Raw genomic sequence first — 25,753 nt, 5'->3', positions numbered from 1 at the left:
AAGATACTATTTCACCGTGCCAGTTGTGTTTTTAATGCAAACACAATCAGGTTATGACGATAACAAAATTGTCCTTTCTAAGCACACGCCTACTCTTGGTGGAGCTCATGTTGTAGTTGCAGCACCGCGGATGCTGCAACATCACCCGTTTACTCTTCGGTCACATCACTAAGCCTCTCCCACTGACCCACATAGCGAGGTCGCTATCACAAAGCCATCCGATGATAATCATCTGGTCGCAGCCAAAGGCTTTAGACCGCCATCAGCATCTGCTTTATAGGCACTCTTTTTTTTCTTGCACTCTTGCACCCTTTGTACGCATTTGTCGTGCTTGAGCATGCGAAAAGAGTAGAAAGATGTACGTGAGTGTGTTTGAGAGGCAGCGAACTACAATGAAATGCCTCCCGTCCTCCATCTGAGTGGTTTTCTCCTAAGTGGCCTAACACATCACGGAAATCCTTATTCCAGGTTATCTATGACATCCATCTTAATCCCAGATTACAGATAGAAGATGAGCAGTAGATGCACGTTTTACTTAATGTTATTGTTTATCACCCTTTGGTACAAATTAGGTAACAAGATGGTGAGCTGTCAAAAACAATATTTTCACATTATTCTCTGAAGCACATGTAAAAAAAAAAAATACAGAAAAGTAGGCATCCAAAGTCGAAACAGAACAGTGTGGCCACTTGCTTTATTTTTGCACTTATTTATGGGTGACATCAAAACTCAACGCTATTTATAGAGCACTTAAGAACCACTGGTCTACAGCAAAAAAACACACACACACACACACACACACAAAAACAGTAATTAGCTTCTCTGTTCCAATACTTTTGCATGAGAGTGTAGACAGTTGAAATTAAACCACAAAGAATGAATTGGTCAGTGCTAAACTGGTAAAAGTGCAACAACAATTGGGCTCATTTGGTATTGAGAAGCTTTCCGGGACTTTCTAATATCTACAGACGACTTTGGGTTAACAATATTTGCATGACTTTTGTTGAGAGTCTTCTGCCCAGATTTAGTTATAACTGTTTAGATTTAGTCATAACTGTTTTAATTTCCTCAGTAGAGCTGGGTGAGTGTTTAAATGATGTTTGGGGGAGCTTCCTCTATTCCCACACCAATGGGCCATTTGTCTGGGGTTGAAGCAAATGTGTGAATATGATTCCATTGTAAGTCTTATCTTATGCTAGGTGATGTCGGGTCTGAGACCTACTATATTTCCACATCAAAAGGCCATCTGTCAATGTGTATTGAATGCTGTAAAAGTCTGTCTTGGCTGGGGACATATTATGGTGGCTGGGGGGGGGGGGCTTGGGGGAAAAGGAGGAGTTATAATACTTTTTCAAGATAGTATAAGAATGATATGAGTCCGCTGTAAAGACACACTTGCGAGGACTAGCTGTGCTTTTGTAAACCCGCTTGTGTCCGTAATATTCTGTAAAATAAATCCTTCGAAGGACCTGTTCACCGATCTCCAGTCTGTATTCAGAAAATCAGGATTCTCTCTACCCGAACAACAACGAACACGCCGAAGACAAAGATAGTCTTCTAACACTTTCTGTTCATATGTCAACTAAATTTGTACTGTATGTCCTTGTGTGTCCTCCGCAGGCCTTCACAGCTCCTATGCTGCTCAATCAGGCCAGATTGACCCGGATCTGAGAGCAGCGTTGTCTCCAGATTCTCACATGACACCAGTTTTCGATGACCACACCTTCCACAGCCCTTTGTATCACAGCCCCTCCCAAGAACTGCAGGGCTCTCTCTACGGGACAGGCGCAGGTACTGCAGCGCGAACCATCTTGATCTTTAACTCATTCACTGCCATTCACGGCTATAGACGTCCAACATTTATTTGAACTATTTCTACTAGTTTAACATTTTTTCCACTTTTGTTGACAAGAGTATGAAAACGTATAATTTTTTTAATTGTACATTTAGAACAGATATAAAATTTGTGATTAATCGTGAGTTAACTAGGGAAATCACGTGATTAATTACAATTAAAAAATGTAATCGCACGACGCCCCTAATTTTTAATCTTTTCTTTTTTTTTCTTTTAAATTGCGTCAGGCAATTACATTTTTTACTTATAATTAATCACATGACTTTAATAGTAAAAACATGTTAAACTAATAGAAATAGTTAAAATGAATTTTGTCTATAGCCGTCAATGGCAGTGAATGAGTTAAAGTGCTGGGCCCGGTTGTTCAAAACTCGGTTATATCCTTAACCACTGGTTAATTAAATTAACTTTAACGGCGCTGTTATGTTGTTGTTCAAAACTCTGTTAACTTTAACCGGCTGTTAACTTGCTGTTAAAGTAAACACCCCTAAGGACCACCGCTAACTTTTTCACAGTGTGGCTGCGTTCGCGGCTTAATGATGCCTTCATGATGCCCGTTGAGTGCAAGAAAGAGGTTTATCGAGGTCTTGATTTTGACATTGGTGATTATTCTGATGAAGAGGTACGCACACGCTACCACTTAGCAGTAATACAATGCCAAGTCTCATGCTGAGTCAAAAGAGAAAGAATAAAAATGTGTTTTTAAGACAAATTCTAAAAATGGACAGGATTGCCCAACATTTAGTGGGAGGTGATTCCAAAGAGATGTTTCTTGTTTGCTTTCACGTCAATAATCAAACAGACAACAACACTGTGAATAGCGGCTAATTATTGAATTTTAATTTATACGTTAATTTTTGTAATTAATTTTATTTAAAACAATTACAAATATTAGTAATAGTTATAAATATTAGATAGAAAATGCACACATATTAGATGTATGTAAATACAAAAAGACAAATAATTCTATAATAATAATAATAATAAATAGAATAGAATAATTCTTTTCTATTCCATCAAAATATTACACAAAAATACAAATCAGTCAAAAATACAAATATGTTGGACAAAAAAAAACAGACAAAAATATGAGAAACAAAATCAGACAAACATATGCAATATTATATGCTACAAAGTTTATGGCAAAAACACAAAAATATTACACAAAATATTCACTAAAAATACACACAGTAGAAAAAAATACATTAAATTAATAAAAAAAAAATATATATATATTTCACAAATATTCCTAAATTGAATCAACCATTGATTGAATAACGTTTTCTTCGTCAGCATAAAAGTTCCTGTTTATTTATTTTTTTGCGCTGAGTGCCAGGGGTCGTTTGGATAGTATCCCTTTCTTTCGCCGACCCGGAAGTAAACAAAAAGAGGAATTGTGGGACATTTCGGTGCTAAGCAGTGACGTAAACGGCATGGTTAACTTTGACGGTGCCGTTAACAAACAGCGTGACTAACCGTGTTTTCAACAACGCATATTTAACGGGCCGTTAGTTAACGGCGGGTTAAGAATTTAACCGCCGGTTAGGGGTTAAACAATGGTTAAAATAACCGAGAATTGAACAACTGGGACCTGGTTGGCATCTGATTTGTTTGGATTTAGAATTTCGTTTCCCTACATGAAAGAAGGAAAAGAGAATTCTTGCTTTCCTTTTAACAAAATTATAAATTAATTTTGCATGATTTAGGTGGTGCTTGATTTTAATATAGCCTACTGTTATCAAACACGAAGCGCTGATTAAAAGATGGGTTATTACATCACATGTACCTTTCGTACAGCTAACACTTGCAAAAATGCTGAAGGGAGTCTTGACAAAAAACAAAACCAAAAAAAAAAAACCCCTGCTGTGCTGACGCAAACCAGACTGCATAAATTCTGCTTAATTCTTCTTTGAAGACTTCAAACTGATTTATATTATCATGCGTAATTAAGATTTTTTTTTCCATCACACACAATGACACAAGAGTCATTGTCCCAAAAGTAAGAACTTAATTAGGCTTGTTACATGGAAGCTTCTTTCTTCTTTTTTTGCAACAATGTCGGATCACTTGATTTTGATCTTTTTATGACTTTGTTTTTAGAAATACAATCAAAAAGTGAGCTGCTCTCATGGGACTTTTAAAGCCTCTAGAGAACTCAAGCTCACCTTACTTTTACATCTGGAATATCCTCCTTTCATTTTCTGCAGGTGTCGGGACCCTCCGCCGGACCACAAGCCATTGCAGCACTCTGCCATACCAAAGAAGCAGCTACGGGCTCAACAATGCGGCCGTGTACGTCGACTCCTTCAGGGTCCCCGGCGAGCCCGTCTACTCGCATCAGCACTCGGAGCTGGTGGAGCGGATGGTCACCCGCACGCCATCCATTGAGAGCCTCCATAAGGACCCCAGGTGCACAGAGATTAAAGAAAAAAAAAGTTTCATGACATGCTATAAAAAATGCGTTCCTCAGGCAAGATGAAACTAAAATACATTTTGTTGCTCTGTACAATGACAATTAAATTCCATTTTAATTCTAAGCTTGGTCGCGGAACAAATTAAACTCATCAGTCACGGTACCACCCGTATTAATGAAAAGAGTTAATTTAACAGGTGTGGAATGAAGATAAAGAGGACCTCAATTAATCCTTTTGCTCTTTTTCCCTGCCAAGGGAGTTTGCATGGCGAGACCCCGAGCTGCCAGAGGTCATCCACATGCTGCAGCATCATTTCCCATCCGTGCAGGCCAATGCCGCCGCTTATCTGCAGCACCTGTGTTTTGGAGACAACAGGGTCAAAGTTGAGGTGAGGCCATGCTATTGGCTCTCTTTTAGCTGCATTGCTATTTGCATGTTTAATAAATTCATGTTGAAGACTGTGGAAGTGGCTTTTTTTTCCTGTGATAGGCCCTGAGAGGAAAAAAGTTAGGAAGTTAAATTCAGTTCAAATCTGCAGATGGAACGTCACGTGCATCATGACATGCTAATCTGTCATCCCAAAAGTACATTCTCGGCTTCATCTTTTTTACTTTTGTGAGATGCTGGCATCCTAACTGAGCCAAAGCACCATCTGTCCCAACTGAAATTTAGAAAAACATTGGCGCCAAGCGTTTCTAAGCTCTGATACTCTTCTCTTTAATCTCATTCGTGTGCAATAAATAACTGCAGCGCAATAGCCTTTTGTGATGGGGCGCTCCATTTGGTTGTTTTTTTTTTTTTTGTATGATGATGTCTGATGTGCCCTTTGTTGCCATCTGCGAACACAACGCTTCTCATAGGCACAGAGATGTCTTCAGACATGATTGAAGACGGAACTAGAGAGTTGCTCTGTTTGGAGACATCTGTATTTTAAGCCCTAAGAATGTTGCATCTGCATTTGTCAACATGTTTAATTTGGATTACGCCTTCTGACAAGGTTTTAAGTAACGTATCAATAGTGGAGGAATTGAAGCACATGACTTGACTCAAATTAGATTTAAGTCGACAATTTTAGGACTTTCTTGGGTAATACTTTGGAAATAATCCACTTTTTTCCCCCCCAATACACTTTATTGAATGATTTCAATTCGAGAACTACTTCCTGCTTCCAAGACTTCATGGGAAATGTAGTCCTACTGCCTGTCAGACCCCAAAAGGTTGGATAACAATAAGTGCATTGGTTTGTTTACAGCCGTTGAACTGTTAATCAAGATAGCATTTAGCATTAGCTAAAGTAATAATACAGCCACCACATTGACTAGCGATTAAATTTGCTATAAATAGTTACTGGTGATAATTTACTGTAGTCCTATATTTGATTTTCAGCAAAACTGTAGCGATCCTAGACTTGAATCATCTGACAAGTCTTGCCTGATTATATTTGACACAACATTGAAGCATTTGTTTCGTCTTTGAAAGTGTAGTAAGCAAGTATCATGGAGGGAGTTCCAAAGAGATAGATTCAAATGCTGAAGCTTTGCAAGACATACAGCAATTGACAGATAACTTTATCTTTCAACTGTAAATCAGCCAGCTAAGCTATGCTAACGTCACAGTTTAGCTAACCGATAGCTGATCAAACAATAACTAAGCTTCATGTCGGTTACGCGTTTAACTCATTTGCTCCCAAAAACATATACATAAGTTATATTTTAAATGTTTTAAGTGTCCCAAAGACGTTTTTTTTATGCTAGAGATGCAGCCTCTGAACTGCAGAGAACAGGTGAAGCAATTGTAGTTATTACAAAAAAGGGCCAGCAGGTGGCAGCAGACTATAAGAGATCAACCAGTGCCATGTTGCAAACAAGCAGATTTCCCAGAGTTCTAAACAGATTTGTGAATACTAATGAAACTTACCCATATTCTAATGTGAATTGCTGCAGAACGGAAACAGATATAAATATACTTTTTTTTCCTGATAAAAGAAGAGAATCTAATCTTTCTTTTAGTAGGTTCTATGTTTTTTAGCAATAGAAAACAATATTCTGTGGGCCTTGCAAAATCAGTCAAAATCCAGTAAAACGGCCGGGAGCGAAGGGAGTTGCTTCAGTAAAAATGGCTGGGAGTGAATGAGTTAATTGAAAAGACAAAGTGAAAGACAATGCTGACTGTTTTTTTGAACCAGATTGTGAATGTGTTAGTACAGCTAACTAGCAAAAGTGTAAAAATTGTGTGAATATTCAGTATCCGCGTGATGGGGAAAAATTTATGGACAGCTCCCCCACCCCATTCCAATATACAGTATTATCATTGTGCCTTTTATATATTTTTAAATATTTGTTTGAATCTGGTTGTTTTAGCCACTAAGGTAGATTTAAAAAAAAAAATTTTTTTTAAACAAAAATAAAAGTAAGAAAAACATCATTGATATGGTCATGTGACTTCCAGTCATTGCACTGTATACATGCATCTGATGGCCACGTGTCAAGTGAGCTGACTGTTTTCAAACGTGGCCTAACATTTGGTGCCTTCACAGCAAAGTGCAAGAATTCATTCCACTCTCTGAGAAATGTGTTTTCAGAATTCAGACCACAGGCTCACAAAGCTCCATAAAATTAAAGGCAGTTGATTCAGCTGAGAGACATCATCGGAAAAAGCACAAGAAAGTAGAAGGACTTCATTGCCCACACTTGCCGGTTCAATGCTTACTTCTGAATTGCATGTGTCCTACTCTCACATCTAGAGTCTGTCTCTTGAGTGAATGTCTCCTCGTTTATGTGACTTACTTAATTGGTCCTTGGTCTTTCCACAGGTGTGCCACCTAGGAGGGATCCAGCACCTGGTGGATCTGCTGGACAACAAGGCGGATGAAGTGCAGAAGAGCGCCTGTGGGGCTTTGAGGAATCTTGTGTATGGGAAAGCTACAGACAACAACAAGGTGGCGCTGAGGAACTGCGGCGGCGTGCCCGCACTGTTGCGCCTCCTCAGGAAGACGACGGACAATGAAGTTCGTGAGCTGGTGACCGGTATGTGTGGACCCTCAATGGCTTTATCAATACGTTGGAAGCGTTTGACCTATCTAGAAATGCCTGCTCTAGGAGTTTTGTGTTTTCATCAGTGGAGGTCGTAGCAGACCTTCTGATGCTTGGTTTGTCAAGAAGTTGTACTTTTGTGAGATGGATGGCGGAGATTATCGTATGCGTTGGAGTAGTGTGACAACCATCAAGCTTCTCAAAATTAGCGCTGGACTGCAGTCAAGGACAGAAAAAAATCTTGACAGGCGGCAATTTTGCAACACTGCTCAAATGGTAAATGGCGAACCACTGGCAAGGGAAAGCTGTCAAATATTTCACTGCCAGTTCTTCAAATATTACTTGAGGAACTTGCCCCATGATTTTTCACATTATTTCCATTAATCTAAATCTAAACGAGCCATCTGGTAACCCCATTTCTCAGTACATTTGCTTGCTCTGTAAAAAAAAAAAAGAAATTCTGAAGACAACTCTGTGATGTAGACTGGCTGAGGAGCGGTGCAATGTCCAGACTGGCAGTGCCTCAATGTGTGTTTATCAGCTGTTTTGTGGGTGGCGATGCTATGTTTGGACTGAGTGCATATCAGGATGGATGCAAGATAAAGTGTTGTTGAAACAGGATGCTAGTGACAGCTCTGCAGCCACGCCGCACATACTGTTTAATACCAGGATACACCAGATGGCTCTCACTCTCCCAGTGATTCTCAGCACTGTTTAAAAAGACAGAAAAAAATTCCTCAGCATGTTTTGAGACAATGTAGAAACTCAGCCATAATCACTGGCCACAGCCTGACTTGACCAAAGTTTGCAGATTTAGGGGGTGCTGGAGCCTATCCCAGCTGGCTTCGGGCAGTAGACAAGGTACACCCTGAACCGGTTGCCAGCCAATCGCAGTTACTACCACTAGTTAGAATTGGAATCACTCATCAGGTGTTCAAGTATAGACACATACAGACAAGTGACTGAATATGGCACCCCCTAGTGGACAAAAGCATAGAGCTTTAAAAATATGTAAGTAATGAAAGAAATACAGTATCTGGTCGTAAATTTGTGGACATTTGTCTATGACGGGGGGCTCTGGAATTAACAGCCATAATGAATGAGGGACTACTTAACAGCATATTCTGCCATTGCAGGACTACGCTGCTTTTAATTGCGATGTCTTCTTTTAAATTTGTATGAAGACTTTTTTTTTGGAACTGATTCACTGCCATTGACAGCTATTGATGTCAAAAATTCATTTTAACTATTTCTATTAGTTTAACATTTTTCCCACTTTTGTAAACAAGAGTATGCAAACCTAGGAACAAATGTGTTGTATATTTAGAACAGATATAAAATCATGAGTTTACTCGTGAAGTCATGCGCCAAATTTTAATCGCCTGATGCCCCTAATTTTTAATAATCTTTTCTTTTTAAAATCTTTTTCTTTTAAAGAAGAAAAGATTAGTTTAAAAAAAATAGGATCGTCAGGTGATTAATTTTTTTTAATTGTAATTAATCGCTTGACTTTACTAGTTAACTCACGATAAAAAAAAAGAGAAGATTATTAAAAATTGTGGATGTCAGCTATTCATTTTTTTAAAATTGTAATTAATCGCATGACTTCACTAGTTAACTCACGATTATAAAAAATATATATTAAAAATTAGGGGCGTCAGGTGACTACATTTTTTAACTAATTAATTGCATGACTTCACTAGTTAACTCACGATAATAAAAAGAGAGAAGTTTATTAAAAATTGGAAAAAAATATTTTACATTTAGAACAGATATAAAATTATTGATTAATTGTGAGTTAATTATTGAAGTCGATGTGATTAATTACAATTTTAAAAAAGTAATCACCTGACTCAAAAAAAAAAGATTATTAAAAATTAGGGGCATCAGGTATTTAAAATTTTAAATTGTAATTAATTGCATGACTTCACTAGTTAACTCAGGATTATATTAAAAAGATAATTAAAAATTAGGGGCGTTAGGTGATTAAATGTTTTAATTGTAATTAATCGCATGACTTCACTAGTTAACTCCCGATTATAAAAAATATATATTAAAAATTAGGGGCGTCAGGTGACTACATTTTTTAACTGTAATTAATTGCATGACTTCACTAGTTAACTCACGATAATAAAAAGAGAGAAGTTTATTAAAAATTGGAAAAAAATATTTTACATTTAGAACAGATATAAAATTATTGATTAATTGTGAGTTCATTATTGAAGTTGATGTGATTAATTACAATTAAAAAAAAGTAATCGCCTGACTCAATAAAAAAAAGATTAAAAATTAGGGGCATCGGGTATTTAAAATTTTAAATTGTAATTAATCGTATGACTTCACTAGTTAACTCAGGATTATATAAAAAAAAAATTGAAAATTAGGGGCGTCAGGTGATTAAATGTTTTAATTGTAATTAATCGCATGACTTCACTAGTTAACTCATGATTTTATATCTGTTCTAAATATACAATACATTTTTTTCTAGGTTTTCATACTCTTGTTAACAAAAGTAGGGGGGAAAAAAATAACTAATAGAAATAGTTCAAATAAATTTTTGCAATTAATGGCAGTGAATGAGTTTACAAAAAAGTCTTCATACAGATTGAGAAGAAGACATCAAATTTTATATCTGTGCAATAAAAAAATGTTCTAGGTTTTCACACTTTAGTTAACAAAAGTGAAAAAAAAAAGTTAAACTAATAGAAATATTTAAAATGAGGCGTCGATGGCAGTGAATGAGTTAATTAATGGAAAAGGAAATGTTGTAGTTATGCCATGGGAACAGTTTCATGCATTGAGAGGCTGTCGCCCTTATTTTTCATAAGGGGTATCGGTGTTCTTGACTTGTGTGAAGTGCCTTGAAACGACTTTGTGCTGTGACTTGGACTTGTGCAGGGGTCCTGTGGAACCTCTCGTCCTGCGACGCAGTGAAGATGACCATCATTCGCGACGCCCTGACTACGCTGACCAACACGGTGGTCATCCCCCACTCGGGCTGGAGTAGCCTGTCACACCGCGATCAACACAAGATCAAGTTCCAATCCTCCCTACTGCTGCGAAACACCACCGGCTGTCTGAGGTGAGACGCAGACACTCGCTACAAGTCCAGTGAATCACAACCTGTGGGTTTTACAATATGCACATTAAGCACTCCAACTATAAATTGAAGGTTTGATTACAGCTGAGAGGGTTGTAGCAAGGCCTGAGTGTTAACTGTTGGAATCGGTGATCATTTTGTCGACAAAAATGTTTCATCATATTTTTAGCCACGGGAAAAAAAATTCTGACAAAAATTAAACAATAACTAAAATAGAAGTCATTCATTGAGACGATAACTAAAATTGATGGAAATTTTTGTCAATGACTAAAACAAAAATGACAACAGTGACGAAAATTCACACAATCCGATCAGAAAGTTCACTGCACTTTATTTAACGTTCAAACATGTTTACATTGATTGTGCAGCTGTAAGATTAAGCTCAAGCAATTATTCACTTGATTTATTTAGGTGGAAACTAAGTTATATTATTGTTGGTTTAACATGTTTCATTGAAACAATTAATAAAGACAATGTTGTATTAAATGTAGAGCTGTCAAATGATAACTTTTTTAAATCTGATTAATCACACCTTAAAATTTTGATTAATCTTTTATTCTTTTGACATTTAATATTACGAGGATGTCTTCAACACTTTTTGATCCACTGTCCACTCTCATCCTCCTCTAATTTTTAATCTGTGAATTACTTGAGTAATTTAAAATGGGGGAAAAAATAGAAGACTCGTCTTGCGTGTTAAACTACAGTTACAAATAGGTGTGTTATAATTTTCTGTATAAAAGTTGAAATGTATGCTGAAGGAAAATATCGACTAAACTGTCAAATGACTCGACTAAAATTTTTCTTTTTTTTCGTTGACTAAAATTGGATTAAAACTAGAATGCAATCCGATGACTAAATTATGACTAAAACTTGAATGAATTTGAGTCAAAAGACCATAACTAAAACTAAATGAAAATTTCTTGTCAAAATGAACACTGGTTGGAATCATGTATCATCCAAATGTAGAATGAGTAAAGCGGTGCCTTGATGCTAATGCATTGTGGGAGCCGAGCACTGCAGCACTGCGGTGTCATGGCCATGTCAACTTGATGTTTGCAGTGGCTCAATGTTGCTATTGGAGGACATGCTTTTCATTCTTTTACTGTATCCAGGCAGTTTTGAAGCCCCCGTGTGGGGGAAGTCGCACATTGCATCTCATGGCATGATACGAGTTTAAAATACTGTACTTGACTCATTGAGACATTTTCAACAGAAGGAAGATAATATTGTGTCTATAATTAATATGATAAATTAATTATTTTTGAATGAACAATTAATACCTTTAAAAACAAATTTTTCTACTTGCTGTCGCCTGAAGATGACATCAACCCGTTTTCCCGGAACAGGTAACGACCAATCATGGCTCAGTTTGCTGAGCAAAAACAGAAAACAGGTGAGCTGTGATTGGTCGTTACCTACAGTATTTTTTTCAGCACAGGTGGAAAATAAGTGTTTTTAAAGGTATTCATTTTACATGAAAAATAATAAAGTTAGCAAATTAGAATAAAATACTATTTTTTTAATACTGAAAAAAATGTCTCAATGAGTCAAGTATCTCTTTAAAAATCCTTGTAAATAAACAGAAAAAAACCAAAAAATTAATTGAATTAAAGAAAATAAACTGTTCTAGTTGTGATTATCTTATAAATAGTATTGGTATTAGTATTATTATTTCTAAAAGTTAAACAGTCAAAAGGATGGAAAAGTAGAAATATAAGATGAAGTAATGGTAAAAAACTGTCGCCTGTGACGTATTTTTTTATTGTGTGCATCTGTGTGTCAGGAACTTGAGCTCTGCAGGGGAGGAGGCGAGGGGTCAACTGCGCTGCTGTGAGGGTTTGATAGACTCACTGCTTCACATCCTGAAAGCCTGCGTCAATACCTCCGATTATGACAGCAAGGTGACGCACACACTCGGACACATTCAGTTGAAGCCGAAAAGAAATGAAAGCCTTGAACTAAACCTGCGTCACCGTGATGTAACCTGCAGTCTTGCAATTTTCTCCGTTCAACTATTTACAACGTCCATTATCCTCCATAACACATTCCCCTAGTTTAACACTTCCATTGAACAATTTCTAATAGTTGAACTTTTTTTTAGTATGAAAACCTAGAAAAAAATGTGTTGTTACATTTAGAACAGATATAAAATTTGTGATTAATCGTGAGTTAACTAGTGAAGTCATGCGATTAATTAGGATTACAAATTTTAATCACCCCTCACTTTTAATAATCTTTTCTTTAAAAAATAAAATAATAATAATAATCTTTTCTCTCTCTCTCTTTTTTTTTTAAGATTATTAAAAATTAGGGGCCTCAGGTGATTACAATTTTTACCGTAATTAATCGCATGACTTCACTAGTTAACTCACGATTAATCACAAATGTTATATCTGTTCTAATACAATAAAAAAACAACAACTAGGTTTTCATACTCTTGTTAACAAAAGTGGGGGAAAATGTTAAACTAATAGAAATAGTTAAAATTAAATTTGACGTCTATAGTCGACAATGGCAGTGAATGAGTTAATTTAGATCCTTTTTTTTTTTTTTTTTTAGGAAATCAAGAAAATAAATAAAACCTTTTGGGGTATTTCTGGCTTCACACCCCCAACGGTTTTTGTGACAGTTTCAGTTGAGTTCAGCGGTAGTCACTCACTTTTCTTCAACCTGCAAGTACATGAAAAGGGTTTATTTAACGTTCCTCAGATTGTGGAGAACAGCGTGTGCACGCTGAGGAACCTCTCCTACCGGCTGGAGGTCGAGATGCCATCTTCTCGTCTCCTCGGCAACCAGGAGCTGGACACCCTCTTGGGATTCTCCTCCACGGCCAAGGAGTTGGACTACATCTGCTGGGGGAAGAGGAGGCGCGGTAGGAAAAGGACCGACTGGCCGGATGAAAAAGTACGCTGACAAAACAACAGAGTTTGGAGAGAAAAATAGATCATAGTTTGTCACATGTTTCTGGACAATAAGTATTTTCCTGTGCGTGTGCTCTGAGCAGTGGGACGGCATCGGGCCCATCCCGGGCTTTTCTCAGGCTCTGCGGGGTGCCGAGCTGTTGTGGCATCCGATGGTGGTCAGGCCGTATCTCAACTTGCTGGCGGAGAGCTCGAATGCTGCCACACTGGAGGGGGCCGCCGGCTCGCTGCAAAATCTGTCTGCAGGAAACTGGAAGGTCTCCCGATAATATAATATGGCAATTACATCATCTTGACATCATTCACATTCAGTAGCTATTTTTAAACATGTACACTAATCAGATATTCAGAAGCTGTTTGAAACCAGAGACTCTGGGGTAGATGCCACGGACATCCAACTTCCGGGTTTTACACATCAGCGCCGTTTCCGTCCACTGCTGGCTGCGTTCCAACACTCGCACCCCCCACCCCTGCGCCCCCGAATCGCGCGCTCACGCTCATCGGCTATCTGAAACACTGAGACAGACACTACACACTTGCAGCCTCGCACCCGTCGAGTACTGGGACGTGGCCCACACGTTGCAAACCAGAAACAGAAACAAAGTTGATGGGGGAAAACTCGGAAGTCCCGCCTCCTCCGTGGCATATAGTCCATAGGTGGGTTTCCATCCACCTATTTTTATTCAAATTTTCAAGAATTGCGAAAAAGAAACTGAACGGAAACGCCAGAAATTCGAAATTTGCACACAAAAAAGGAAGCGTATCGGAAAAAAGGAAAATGCGCATTTTGCCGATGGAATAAGCGACTACAAGACCGGACATATGTCGCACGTTTTGACCGATGCTACGTCACACGCACGTTTGTAGTCACAACAAATGGCGGATGATAAAGTAAGATATGTTTGGGGAGACGAAGAAACACAATTTATTTTTTATTTTTATAATTAATTAAAGAAAAAAAAAAACATGAATGCAAATTTAGATGGCTTTATTAACATCAGCTCTCAATGTAACGACACACTCCACTTACATGCGGGAGGGAAGCCAACAAGACAAACTACTTCCGTTCAGTCCGTCAAAACTAACATTCCCACCTGGAACTCCCCATTGTCCCAAAGTTCCGCCACTACAACGTCATCTCGCGGCGCATATTCGCCAAAGAAGAGCGGATGGAAACGGGCATAAGTCGCATGTCCGTTTTGCGCATTTTCACAAAATTCGCACACAAATTTCGAAACATTTGGATGGAAACCTGACAAGTGACTATGATTTGAGGGGTATGAGTGTCTAAAAAAAATCTAATCAAGAACAAATATTAAACAAAGGTGTGTTACAACTATAGGTGTAAATTTGTGGAATAATTTTGGAATTAACCTGAAAAGCTGTGAATCACTGGTTGTGTTTAAAATGACAAGTACAACAATAATATTTAAATCAGGTTATCAACTAAATGTACAATACTGTTGGCATATCTATGCACGTATAAGCGCAGCTGTTTATGAGTACGTTTGTGTTTGTTTGTTTTTTTTGTAAGGGGGTAGGACTCGATACGTTTTTTTTTTTACCTCTCCGTACTCCCCTTTGAACATGTAAGCTAACGATTATGTATGTAAAAAAAAAAAAAAAAAATTCTCATAAATCTTTTTATTTTAATTTCAGTATTTATGTTGCTGATTTACATGTTTAATAAACAAACAAACAAGTGCAATTACAGTGTAGTTAGGATTGTAAAAGCACAATTGGAGTCAGAAAAAAGCGTGTGAGTAATTCCCTCGGTCTTGTACGTATGTGCAGTTCTCGGCCTACATCCGAGCCGCCGTGCGCAAGGAGAAAGGTTTGCCCATTCTGGTGGAGCTGCTGAGGATGGACAACGACCGCGTCGTCTGCTCCGTCGCCACCGCCCTCCGCAACATGGCGCTTGACGGGCGCAACAAGGAGCTTATTGGTACACGCAAAGCAACATTGAATTTTTGTCTTTTTTCCGATTATTGTTCATTTTTACACCTGATATAAACTCAAAACAGCTCTGGGATGTGTTGTTTGCATTATCCTTATTATGCATTATCACTAACTAAGTACAAACTTTTTCTAACAAGGGCCACATGCTGAATAGGGATGTAACGATACATCCAAAATCGATTTAATATCGATGTAAAGGTAAACTGCTTAAAATATGTATTGATGTAAAAACGCAATGTTAACTGTTATGCCTTGCGCAGTTTTTCATCGTTTCTAGACGGACCTTTTTGGGGGGCGGACACGTTTTGCGGATATCCTGTATTGTTCCTAGCAGCGGCGAGTTATTTTTAGACGCCAATAAAAACTTGCTTACATCTTTGTAAGTAATCAATTTAATGTTAAGTTTTGTAAAGAGCTACTTGTTTATTTAATGAGGCAATTTATCATATGTGTGTTTATTGCCTGTGCCCGTACGTGTCGCTGATGTAGTGTCTTATTAGTCCAGTAGAGGGCCTCATTGTTACATTTGTTGAACAGACATCCGTTTAGTTAGTCTTTTTGAAAGAAAATAGTGTACTGTACAAAGCTGAGAATGCGTTGTGAGAGCAGGATATTAACCTTATTTCCAAAACATTGATAAGACAAAACATGTAGTTGAACAGTCAAAATTATTGGTTCATTTTTGAGTTTTTTTTTCTTTTTAATGTAAAGTTACAAAATGTTAATGTTTGTAAAAATTATAAAATGCAGATGTTAAAATAAAAACTTCTTCTGATTATCAGATGAGTAATTTTGTAAAAAAAAATTTATTGAATTGAAAATCAGGACAACAATTATTTAAATTAATTAATTAAATTTAAAAAGGGCTTGAGTGAATCGTTACATCCCTAATGCTGACTAATGGAGGTATAAAACGGTAAAGGAGAAAAAAAAACACAATGTCCTGCTTCAGGAAAGTACGCCATGCGAGATCTGATCAACCGGCTGCCTGGAGGAAATCCGTCGGTGCTGTCAGATGACACGGTGGCGTCCGTCTGCTGCACCCTGCACGAGGTCACCAGCCGCAACATGGAGAACGCCAAGGCTCTGGCCGACAGCGGCGGCATCGAGAAGCTGGTGGATATCAGCAGAGGGCGAGGCAAAGGGTGCGAGACAGCAGGAGAGCGGAAGTAAAAGCCGACAACCAAAAACGTGGGATATTGTGTGTCGTCCTGTTGCAGGTACTCGATGAAAGTTATGAAGGCAGCTGCTCAAGTGTTGAACACACTGTGGCAGTACAGAGAGCTGAGGAGTCTCTACAAACAGGTCAGGCTTGAGTGCAAAAAAAAGAAGTGTCATCACTTAATATCAACATATGGCACCTGTGAGACGTCCCCATTTCATCCTTAACTCATTCGATGCCATTGCCTATAGACGTCAAAAATTCATTTGAACTATTTCTATTTTCTATTTAAAAATTTTTACACTTTTGTTAACAGTAGAATGAAAACCTAGAAAAAAAGGTTTTTATTGTACTTATTGTACATTTAGAACAGATATAAAATTTGCAATTAATCGCGAGTTAACTATTGAAGTCATGCGATTAATTACAATGAAAAAAATTAATTGCCTGACACGATTTAAAAAAAAAGATTATAAAAAATTAGGACGGCTTTAGACGTCAAAAATTCATTTGAACTATTTCTCTTTTCTATTTAAATTTTTTTACACTTTTGTTAACAGTAGAATGAAAACCTAGAAAAAATGTTTTTTATTGTACATTTAGAACAGATATAAAATTTGCAATTAATCGCGAGTTAACTATTGAAGTCATGCGATTAATTACAATGAAAAAAATTAATTGCCGACACGATTTAAAAAAAAAGATTATAAAAAATTAGGACGGCTATAGACGTCAAAAATTTATTTGAATGATTTCTATTTTCTATTTAAAAAAAAAAATCCACTTTTGTTAATAGAATGAAAACCTAGAAAAAATGTTTTTATTGTATATTTACAACAGATATAAAATTTGCGATGAATCGCGAGTTAACTATTGAAGTCATGCGATTAATTACAATGAAAAAAATTAATTGCCTGACACGATTTAAAAAAAAGATTATAAAAAATTAGGACGGCTATAGACGTCAAAAATTCATTTGAACTATTTCTCTTTTCTATTTAAATTTTTTTACACTTTTGTTAACAGTAGAATGAAAACCTAGAAAAAATGTTTTTTATTGTACATTTAGAACAGATATAAAATTTGCAATTAATCGCGAGTTAACTATTGAAGTCATGCGATTAATTACAATGAAAAAAATTAATTGCCTGACACGATTTAAAAAAAAAGATTATAAAAAATTAGGACGGCTATAGACGTCAAAAATTTATTTGAATGATTTCTATTTTCTATTTAAAAAAAAAATCCACTTTTGTTAATAGAATGAAAACCTAGAAAAAAAGTTTTTATTGTATATTTACAACAGATATAAAATTTGCGATGAATCGCGAGTTAACTATTGAAGTCATGCAATTAATTACAATGAAAAAAATTAATTGCCTGACACGATTTAAAAAAAAGATTATAAAAAATTAGGACGGCTATAGACGTCAAAAATTCATTTGAACTATTTCTCTTTTCTATTTAAATTTTTTTACACTTTTGTTAACAGTAGAATGAAAACCTAGAAAAAATGTTTTTTATTGTACATTTAGAACAGATATAAAATTTGCAATTAATCGCGAGTTAACTATTGAAGTCATGCGATTAATTACAATGAAAAAAATTAATTGCCTGACACGATTTAAAAAAAAAGATTATAAAAAATTAGGACGGCTATAGACGTCAAAAATTTATTTGAATGATTTCTATTTTCTATTTTAAAAAAAATTCCACTTTTGTTAATAGAATGAAAACCTAGAAAAAATGTTTTTATTGTATATTTACAACAGATATAAAATTTGCGATGAATCGCGAGTTAACTATTGAAGTCATGCGATTAATTACAATGAAAAAAATGTATTGCCTGACACGATTTAAAAAATTAGGACAGCTATAGACGTCAAAAAGTCATGCGATTAATTACAATGAAAAAAATTAATCGCCTGACACGATTAAAAAAAAAGATTATAAAAAATTAGGACGGCTATAGACGTCAAAAATTCATTTGAACTATTTCTATTTTCTATTTAACATTTTTTCCACTTTTGTTAACAATAGTATGAAAACCTAGAAAAAAGGTTTTTATTGTACATTTAGAACAGATATAAAATTTGCAATTAATCGCGAGTTAACTATTGAAGTCATGCGATTAATTACAATGAAAAAAATTAATTGCCTGACACGATTTAAATTTTTTTTTATAAAAAAATAGGACGGCTATAGACGTCAAAAATTCATTTGAACTATTTCTATTTTCGATTTAAATTTTTTTCCACTTTTGTTAATAGAATGAAAACCTAGAAAAAAAGGTTTTTATTGTACATTTAGAACAGATATAAAATTTGCAATTAATCGCGAGTTAACTATTGAAGTCATGCGATTAATTACAATGAAAAAAATTAATTGCCTGACACGATTTAAAAAAAAAGATTATAAAAAATTAGGACGGCTATAGACGTCAAAAATTTATTTGAATGATTTCTATTTTCTATTTTAAAAAAAATTCCACTTTTGTTAATAGAATGAAAACCTAGAAAAAATGTTTTTATTGTATATTTACAACAGATATAAAATTTGCGATGAATCGCGAGTTAACTATTGAAGTCATGCGATTAATTACAATGAAAAAAATGTATTGCCTGACACGATTTAAAAAAAAGATTATAAAAAATTAGGACAGCTATAGACGTCAAAAAGTCATGCGATTAATTACAATGAAAAAAATTAATCGCCTGACACGATTAAAAAAAAAAGATTATAAAAAATTAGGACGGCTATAGACGTCAAAAATTCATTTGAACTATTTCTATTTTGTATTTAACATTTTTTCCACTTTTGTTAACAATAGTATGAAAACCTAGAAAAAAGGTTTTTATTGTACATTTAGAACAGATATAAAATTTGCAATTAATCGCGAGTTAACTATTGAAGTCATGCGATTAATTACAATGAAAAAAATTAATTGCCTGACACGATTTAATTTTTTTTTTATAAAAAAATAGGACGGCTATAGACGTCAAAAATTCATTTGAACTATTTCTATTTTCGATTTAAATTTTTTTCCACTTTTGTTAATAGAATGAAAACCTAGAAAAAAAGGTTTTTATTGTACATTTAGAACAGATATAAAATTTGCAATTAATCGCGAGTTAACTATTGAAGTCATGCGATTAATTACAATGAAAAAAAATTATTGCCTGACACGATTTACAAAAAAAGATTATAAAAAATTAGGACAGCTATAGACGTCAAAAAGTCATGCGATTAATGACAATGGAAAAAAATTAATCGCCTGACACGATTAAAAAAAAAGATTATAAAAAATTAGGACGGCTATAGAAGTCAAAATTTAATTTGAACTATTTCTATTTTCTATTTAAAAAAATTGACACTTTTGTTAACAATAGAATGAAAACCTAGAAAAAAAAGGTTTTTATTGTACATTTAGAACAGATATAAAATTTGCAATTAATCGCGAGTTAGCTATTAAAGTCATGCGATTAATTACAATGAAAAAAATTAATTGCCTGACATGATTAAAAAAAAGATTATAAAAAATTAGGGGCGTCGGGCAATTAATTTAAAAAAAATTGTAATTAATCGCATGACTTCAATAGTTAACTCGCGATTAATCGCAAATTTTATGTCTGCTCTAAATGTACAATAAAAAAAATTGGGTTTTCATACTCTTGTTAACAAAAGTGTATGTGTGTGTGGGGGGGTGGTGTTAAACTAATGGAAATGGTTCAAATTAATTTTTGACATCTATAGCCATCAATGGCAGTGCATGAGTTAACATTGAACATCTTTATTGAATTTTGGTCTTAAGGCCTTGTTGGAGTCAGCAAGTAATGACTCATCATGTTTGACAATTTGCTAAAGGACATGACTTGCTTGGTTGCTTCAAAATGGAAACTGACTTCCACTCTTTGGGTGCGACCTGTTTACGCAGGACGGATGGAACTACACTCATTTCGTCACACCGGTCTCCACTTTGGAGCGAGACCGCTACCGCTCGCAGCCGACGCTTCCCACCAGCCCCATTCGCATGTCCCCCGTCATCCAATCGGGTGAGAGGAACACATCTGGCTGAAGGGAATCATCAAAGATCACAACATGGTTGCGTTCTTCCTCAGGTGGGAGCGCTACATCCTCGCCAGCGATGCTCGGGATCAGGAGGCACAGCTCAAACTACCCCAGAGCGCAGTCATCTATGCAACTCGACACGTACTACGGAGATAGCAGTTTACACAAACATCAGTACACGGGTGGGTAGAAATTTGGGAACTGCATCTGATTTTTTTGCCAATGCTGTTTTGAAATTGCAAGCACTCTATGGTTTTCATGGGAGGTCATACCAAGTTTGTATTTGGGATTATTCAGGGTCCGACAAGAAAACGGCATATTTCATCGGCACGTACAGCTCACAGTCTGGAGACGAGCTAAGAAGGGCCCAGGTAAGAATGTTTACCTGCAGCAGCGGTCGGTCAGCAACATTTTTTTTTTGAAGCTGACGGCTTCTTGACAACTGATTAGTGCGAAGGGCTACCAGATTGATACACACATCGGAAATTTGCTCAGAAGTTTTTTTTATTTATTAAATATAAGCCAAACAGTTGGCAGTTGGAACGGTTTGAATCAGTCCAAAAATGTACTTGGAGGGTTTTTTTTTTTATTATTGACTTTTATTTTGAAGTTTTGAATACAATTTTTTGTTTGTTCTTATTATTATTAATATTATTTATTTATTAATCACTTCATATTTATTTCACTCTTTAACACATTCACTGCCATTGACGGCTATAGACGTCAAAAATTCATTTAAACTATTTCTATTAGTTTAACAGTTTTTCCACTTTTTGAATCAGCTTAATCACATCTCAGACTTTTGATTAATCGTGATTAATCGCTTAATTAAAAAGCCTTTTTTTAATCAACATTTTTTGCCCGCCAAATTTGAAGAGCATTGGTTGTATGTTAATTATTTTAACATTTAATGTTATGAGGTCGTCTTCAACAATTTTTTATCCACTGCAGACTCTCGTCCTCTTTTTCCAATGCATTAATTACTTGCGTATTTTAAAATGGGAAAAAACTGACCCTAATAATTTGACATGAACAAATATTTTGAATGTCATACGCAAACATTTATTAGATGTTTGACTTTAATGCATGTAGTTATGTTTATTGCTCAAACACAACCTGTGCTACCTTAAACGTAACATCCGCTGTCAGCTAAAGGATCATCTGCGGTCAAAATCTATAGTGTGATTATTCTGCGTTAATACATGATTAATGCGATCATTTTTTATGATTAATTAATTAGTTAACATTTTAACTTTGACAGCAGTAATGAAAACCTAGCATTTTTTTTTTACTGTACGTATTAATCGGCTGACGTGATTAAAAGAAAAGATTATTAAAAATTAGGAGCGTCAGTCGGTTAAAATTTGTAATCGTAATTAATCGCATGACTTTATTAGTTAACTCACGATTAATTACAAATTTTATATCTGTTCTAAATGTACCAAAAAAAATCTAGGTTTTCATACTCTTGTTAACAAAAGTGGAATGAAATGTTAAACTAATAGAAATAGTTAAAAATAATTTAGGGCAGTGAATGAGTTAAAATAAAAGAAATGAAAAGGGGCAGAAATAAGTAATAACTTGTTATATCTGACACAAAAAAATAAATAATCAACACAAAATGAATGACAGCAGCGCTTTCAATGTAACAATTCTATAAAATAATTCAACAGCATGTCATTGTGCTATATACATTTTTACAGTAATTGTGCTTTTATACATTTAAAAAAAATATACAAATAGACTGAGAAGATTTATTTATACATTCCAGATTGTTCCACAAACTGACACCTTGAGTTGAAATACATCCTTCTTTTTGTTTTGTTCTGTATTTAGGTTTGCAAAAAAATGTCTGTTCCTCTTATTTTGTGCTCACTTTGCCTTTTTAAAATAAAATTAATAATTTGTATATTAACTGGTAAGATTTTATGATGGGCTTTATACATTATTTTAAGGCGGTTAAACTCCATCAATTCAATAATTATTTTTTTTTGTATAAATAATGGATTAGTGTGGTCTCTGCATCCACAATCAAAAAACACTATTATAATTATTATTTATTTATTTTTATTTTTTTAACTAAAAATAAATTAAGAATAATAGTCAACGTACAGATATTAAAAAACAAATTATAGTATTTTACTGGAAGTTGTCATCCAGTAAAATACTGTAATCAATGATATAAAATATAGTAATTAAATGGATACAAATTTACATTACTCTTAATCACATATGCAGTATTGTAAAAAATTACAGTGCTTTAATGGATCACTGCTGCCGTCATTTTCCCCCTCATTTTTACAGTATCAGGTTTTATAGTGTACTTTTATCTCGCCATTTTGTTGAGTGCGGTTGTTGACATGCTCGACGTCTAAAGTGCCTTAAGACAACTTCTGTTCTGACTTGCGACCACATCAATCAAATTGGTGACCGCTTGCTCCCCCAGCACCCGGAGCCATTCTACGACGAACCGGACAGGAAGAACTACAACAGACTGTACCTGTCGTCCCCGCAAGATTACGGAGCGGAGCAGTACGAGGACGATCCGGTCCACCTGACGCCGTCCTCCCCCGATGGCTACACCAGTCAGCCGCTCCAATTCAAAAGCAACACCAACTACGTGGACTTCTACTCCACCACGCGGAGGCCTTCAAACAGGGCCAACAAGTTCACCGGCTCCCCCGACTCCTGGGTGTAAAAAAAAAATAAAATTGTTTGTTTGCCCGTGAACATCCATGGGTGAAAGGCGCACAAGATTGCTGACGGGTCAGGGTTCGAAATATCAGAAAATATTCAACCACATGTTCCTTAGACTAGTCCTAAAATGTGACGCAAAATGGCAGCAGTTTGCTGATGAACAACTAATGTCCAAAAAGATGATTTCTCTCAAGTCGTTTAGGGTCCAAAGAGCTCCGTGGAAGACGCTCTTAAAAAGTCTAGCCTGACATTGTGTTGTGTTGGCCTCATAATGTGAATATTGTCCGAGTGGGGTGGGGGGGGGGGGGGGTGACCCATGAGGTATCAATTCAACGGCATCATGATGTGACAAACTTGGTCATCTCAAAACGGTTTCAAGGATTTCGGCCCCAGGTTTGAAGAGAACCAACTCACAAACTTGGGGAGCCAAGAAGAGAACTCATTGCTTTCATGTCTGTTGGCCAAAAAGTGCAGTAGTATATCTTAAAAGTATGTGGAAAAATATCTATTTGTACAAATACAACGTTGGAAGCGTCATGTTGAATTGTTGTATTCAATCTGTAAAACTTTCTATGTGACCATGTGAGAAAGATTTTTATATTATTTATGAATTATTTATTATTTTACCTGTGACCTGAGCAAGCGAACAAAGCTGTCTGTTCTGTCCAAAACCGCTGATGAAGATTATGTGCAATGTTACAAATGGAAATACTGTATATGAATAGTGCAAAAAATGTGACAAAATGATATAATAAAAAATAAAACAAAAATAAACTTGGAAATGATGTATGTATTTGGTTTACAGTATTATTAATCAGTAGTTACAGCAAAACACACATTTTCATAATAAGCCCACTGATTTATCATCATAACATTTAGCATTTGGTCGTCATGGTGATTGCAGTTTGAGACAAGTTCTTCAGAAACTTCTGGAGCAACAAATGCATTAATGCTGACGCAATAATGATGAGGATTATATTGATTACAAATGACATTTACGCTTAGGTAAATGTCTCCATGTCATAAAGTTTACATTATTAGCAAACCTATTTCAAGGTGATGTCATATACTGTAGAAATTAGGGGTGGGAATCTTTGAATGTCTCACAATTCCATTCGATTCCGATTTTTTTGTGTCTGCGATTCGATTTTCGATTAAGCACGATTTTTTATTTATTTTTTTCAAAATTATTTGAAATTTGTTTGCTTCAATCTATAGATGTGCAAGGAATTGTAATGACTCCAGTCTGACTCGCTAATGTTAAATAGCGCGCTACTCGCGACACTTTTATCACTCAAAAGAACGGCTCCATACCTAAAAAAAAAAAAAACTTTTATTGGAATAACTTGATTGTGACTTTTTCTTTCTACTCTCGAATGTGTCTACAACTTAACAGTGTATTAGACCGGGTGGAACCACACTGCCCCTCAGTGGCCAAACCGGGTACAACATGAACATCGCTCCAAACAAAGGCACACACAGACAAAGGCAAGACAGTATAAAATAATTTAAATAAAATAAATTTTGGGACATTTAAAATCTATTCTGAATCGTACTAAATGAGAATTGCGATTCTTATGAGAATAAAATGTTTGTGGTACACCCCTAGTAGAAATGGCCTGAGAAGTCCCAGAGAAACTTAACAAGCTCCACGATTCAGCCTATTTATCAGTGATAGAGCAAAAATGAGTGAATATTTAATTTGAAGGGCGATTTAGAGCTTGTGCTGTAAAATTTCTACTTACAAAATTGTCAGGTTAGGGCCACTGTGCTCCTATTTAAAAAAAATAAGAAAAAAGTTAGTCTGGAGCACTGGGTACTAGTGTTAATTTTATCCACCATTTTTAAATTTAGTCTCAGTTTTAGTCCAGTTTTAATCACACTTGTTATTTTTTATCATAGTCAACCTCATCCCGTTTTTATTTAGTCTATTTTTAGTCAACTATAAATTTAGTATTTTAGTCTTTATTTTAGTCCAAGAAAACAATTTTATTCATCTAGTTTTAGTCAAGTTTTAGGGCATTCAGGGCAATCATTTTTTACCCCGTAATATTTTTTTTTGTCAGCAGATTACGTTGAACATTTCGGATCTAAAACTATTTCACAGACAATTTTCTCTCATCTTTTTGATAAAAAAAAAACAACTTCACACACAATTACAGTATATCAACAAGTGGCTACTATGCTCCATGCTATGAGCTAGTAAGGTAGCTAGCATTAGTTAGCAGTCGGATTAACATTATTGTTGGAACGTTATAGCCGTTGGATTAATGTTACATTATTTTACAACTAGGGGTGTCAGGCGATTCAAATTTTTAATTGGAGTTAATCGCATGACTTCAATAGTTAACTCACGATTAATCACAAATAAGTTTTCATACGTTTAACATAAAAGTGGGAAAAATTAAACTAGTAAAAATATGGCTGCATATTTTAATTATTGATACAGTAATTTCATAATAATTCATAAAATTTAGTTAAAATTAAAAAGCTGTACTGTACTGTACTGTAAAAAAAACCCAGAGTGTGATATTGATTTGTG

General features: G+C 35.4%; 1 protein-coding gene across 2 annotated transcripts in view; it reads left to right on the top strand.

The window, feature by feature from the left end:
* LOC144055072 (plakophilin-4-like) overlaps window positions 1-24,004 on the top strand; it is a 37,935-nt gene extending 13,931 nt beyond the window's left edge. The window contains exons 8-22 of one of the 2 annotated variants that reach the window (XM_077570728.1): window positions 1,621-1,791; window positions 4,063-4,264; window positions 4,525-4,657; window positions 7,082-7,295; window positions 10,200-10,383; window positions 12,188-12,305; window positions 13,114-13,308; window positions 13,406-13,582; window positions 15,120-15,270; window positions 16,237-16,429; window positions 16,505-16,589; window positions 20,381-20,498; window positions 20,565-20,696; window positions 20,812-20,885; window positions 22,961-24,004. In XM_077570728.1, the coding sequence (XP_077426854.1) occupies window positions 1,621-1,791; window positions 4,063-4,264; window positions 4,525-4,657; window positions 7,082-7,295; window positions 10,200-10,383; window positions 12,188-12,305; window positions 13,114-13,308; window positions 13,406-13,582; window positions 15,120-15,270; window positions 16,237-16,429; window positions 16,505-16,589; window positions 20,381-20,498; window positions 20,565-20,696; window positions 20,812-20,885; window positions 22,961-23,212 (2,399 nt within the window). In that variant the 3' untranslated portion in view covers window positions 23,213-24,004. The remainder of the gene's footprint in view (window positions 1-1,620; window positions 1,792-4,062; window positions 4,265-4,524; window positions 4,658-7,081; window positions 7,296-10,199; window positions 10,384-12,187; window positions 12,306-13,113; window positions 13,309-13,405; window positions 13,583-15,119; window positions 15,271-16,236; window positions 16,430-16,504; window positions 16,590-20,380; window positions 20,499-20,564; window positions 20,697-20,811; window positions 20,886-22,960) is intronic. The other variant, XM_077570739.1, reaches the window with a different exon arrangement.
* The last annotated feature ends 1,749 nt before the right edge of the window (window positions 24,005-25,753 follow it).

This window comes from Vanacampus margaritifer, chromosome 1, assembly GCF_051991255.1.
Source record: "Vanacampus margaritifer isolate UIUO_Vmar chromosome 1, RoL_Vmar_1.0, whole genome shotgun sequence".
Lineage (NCBI taxonomy): Eukaryota > Metazoa > Chordata > Actinopteri > Syngnathiformes > Syngnathidae > Vanacampus > Vanacampus margaritifer.
The sequence above is the reverse complement of the archived record's forward strand: the minus strand, read 5'-3'. Positions and strand labels throughout refer to the sequence as shown.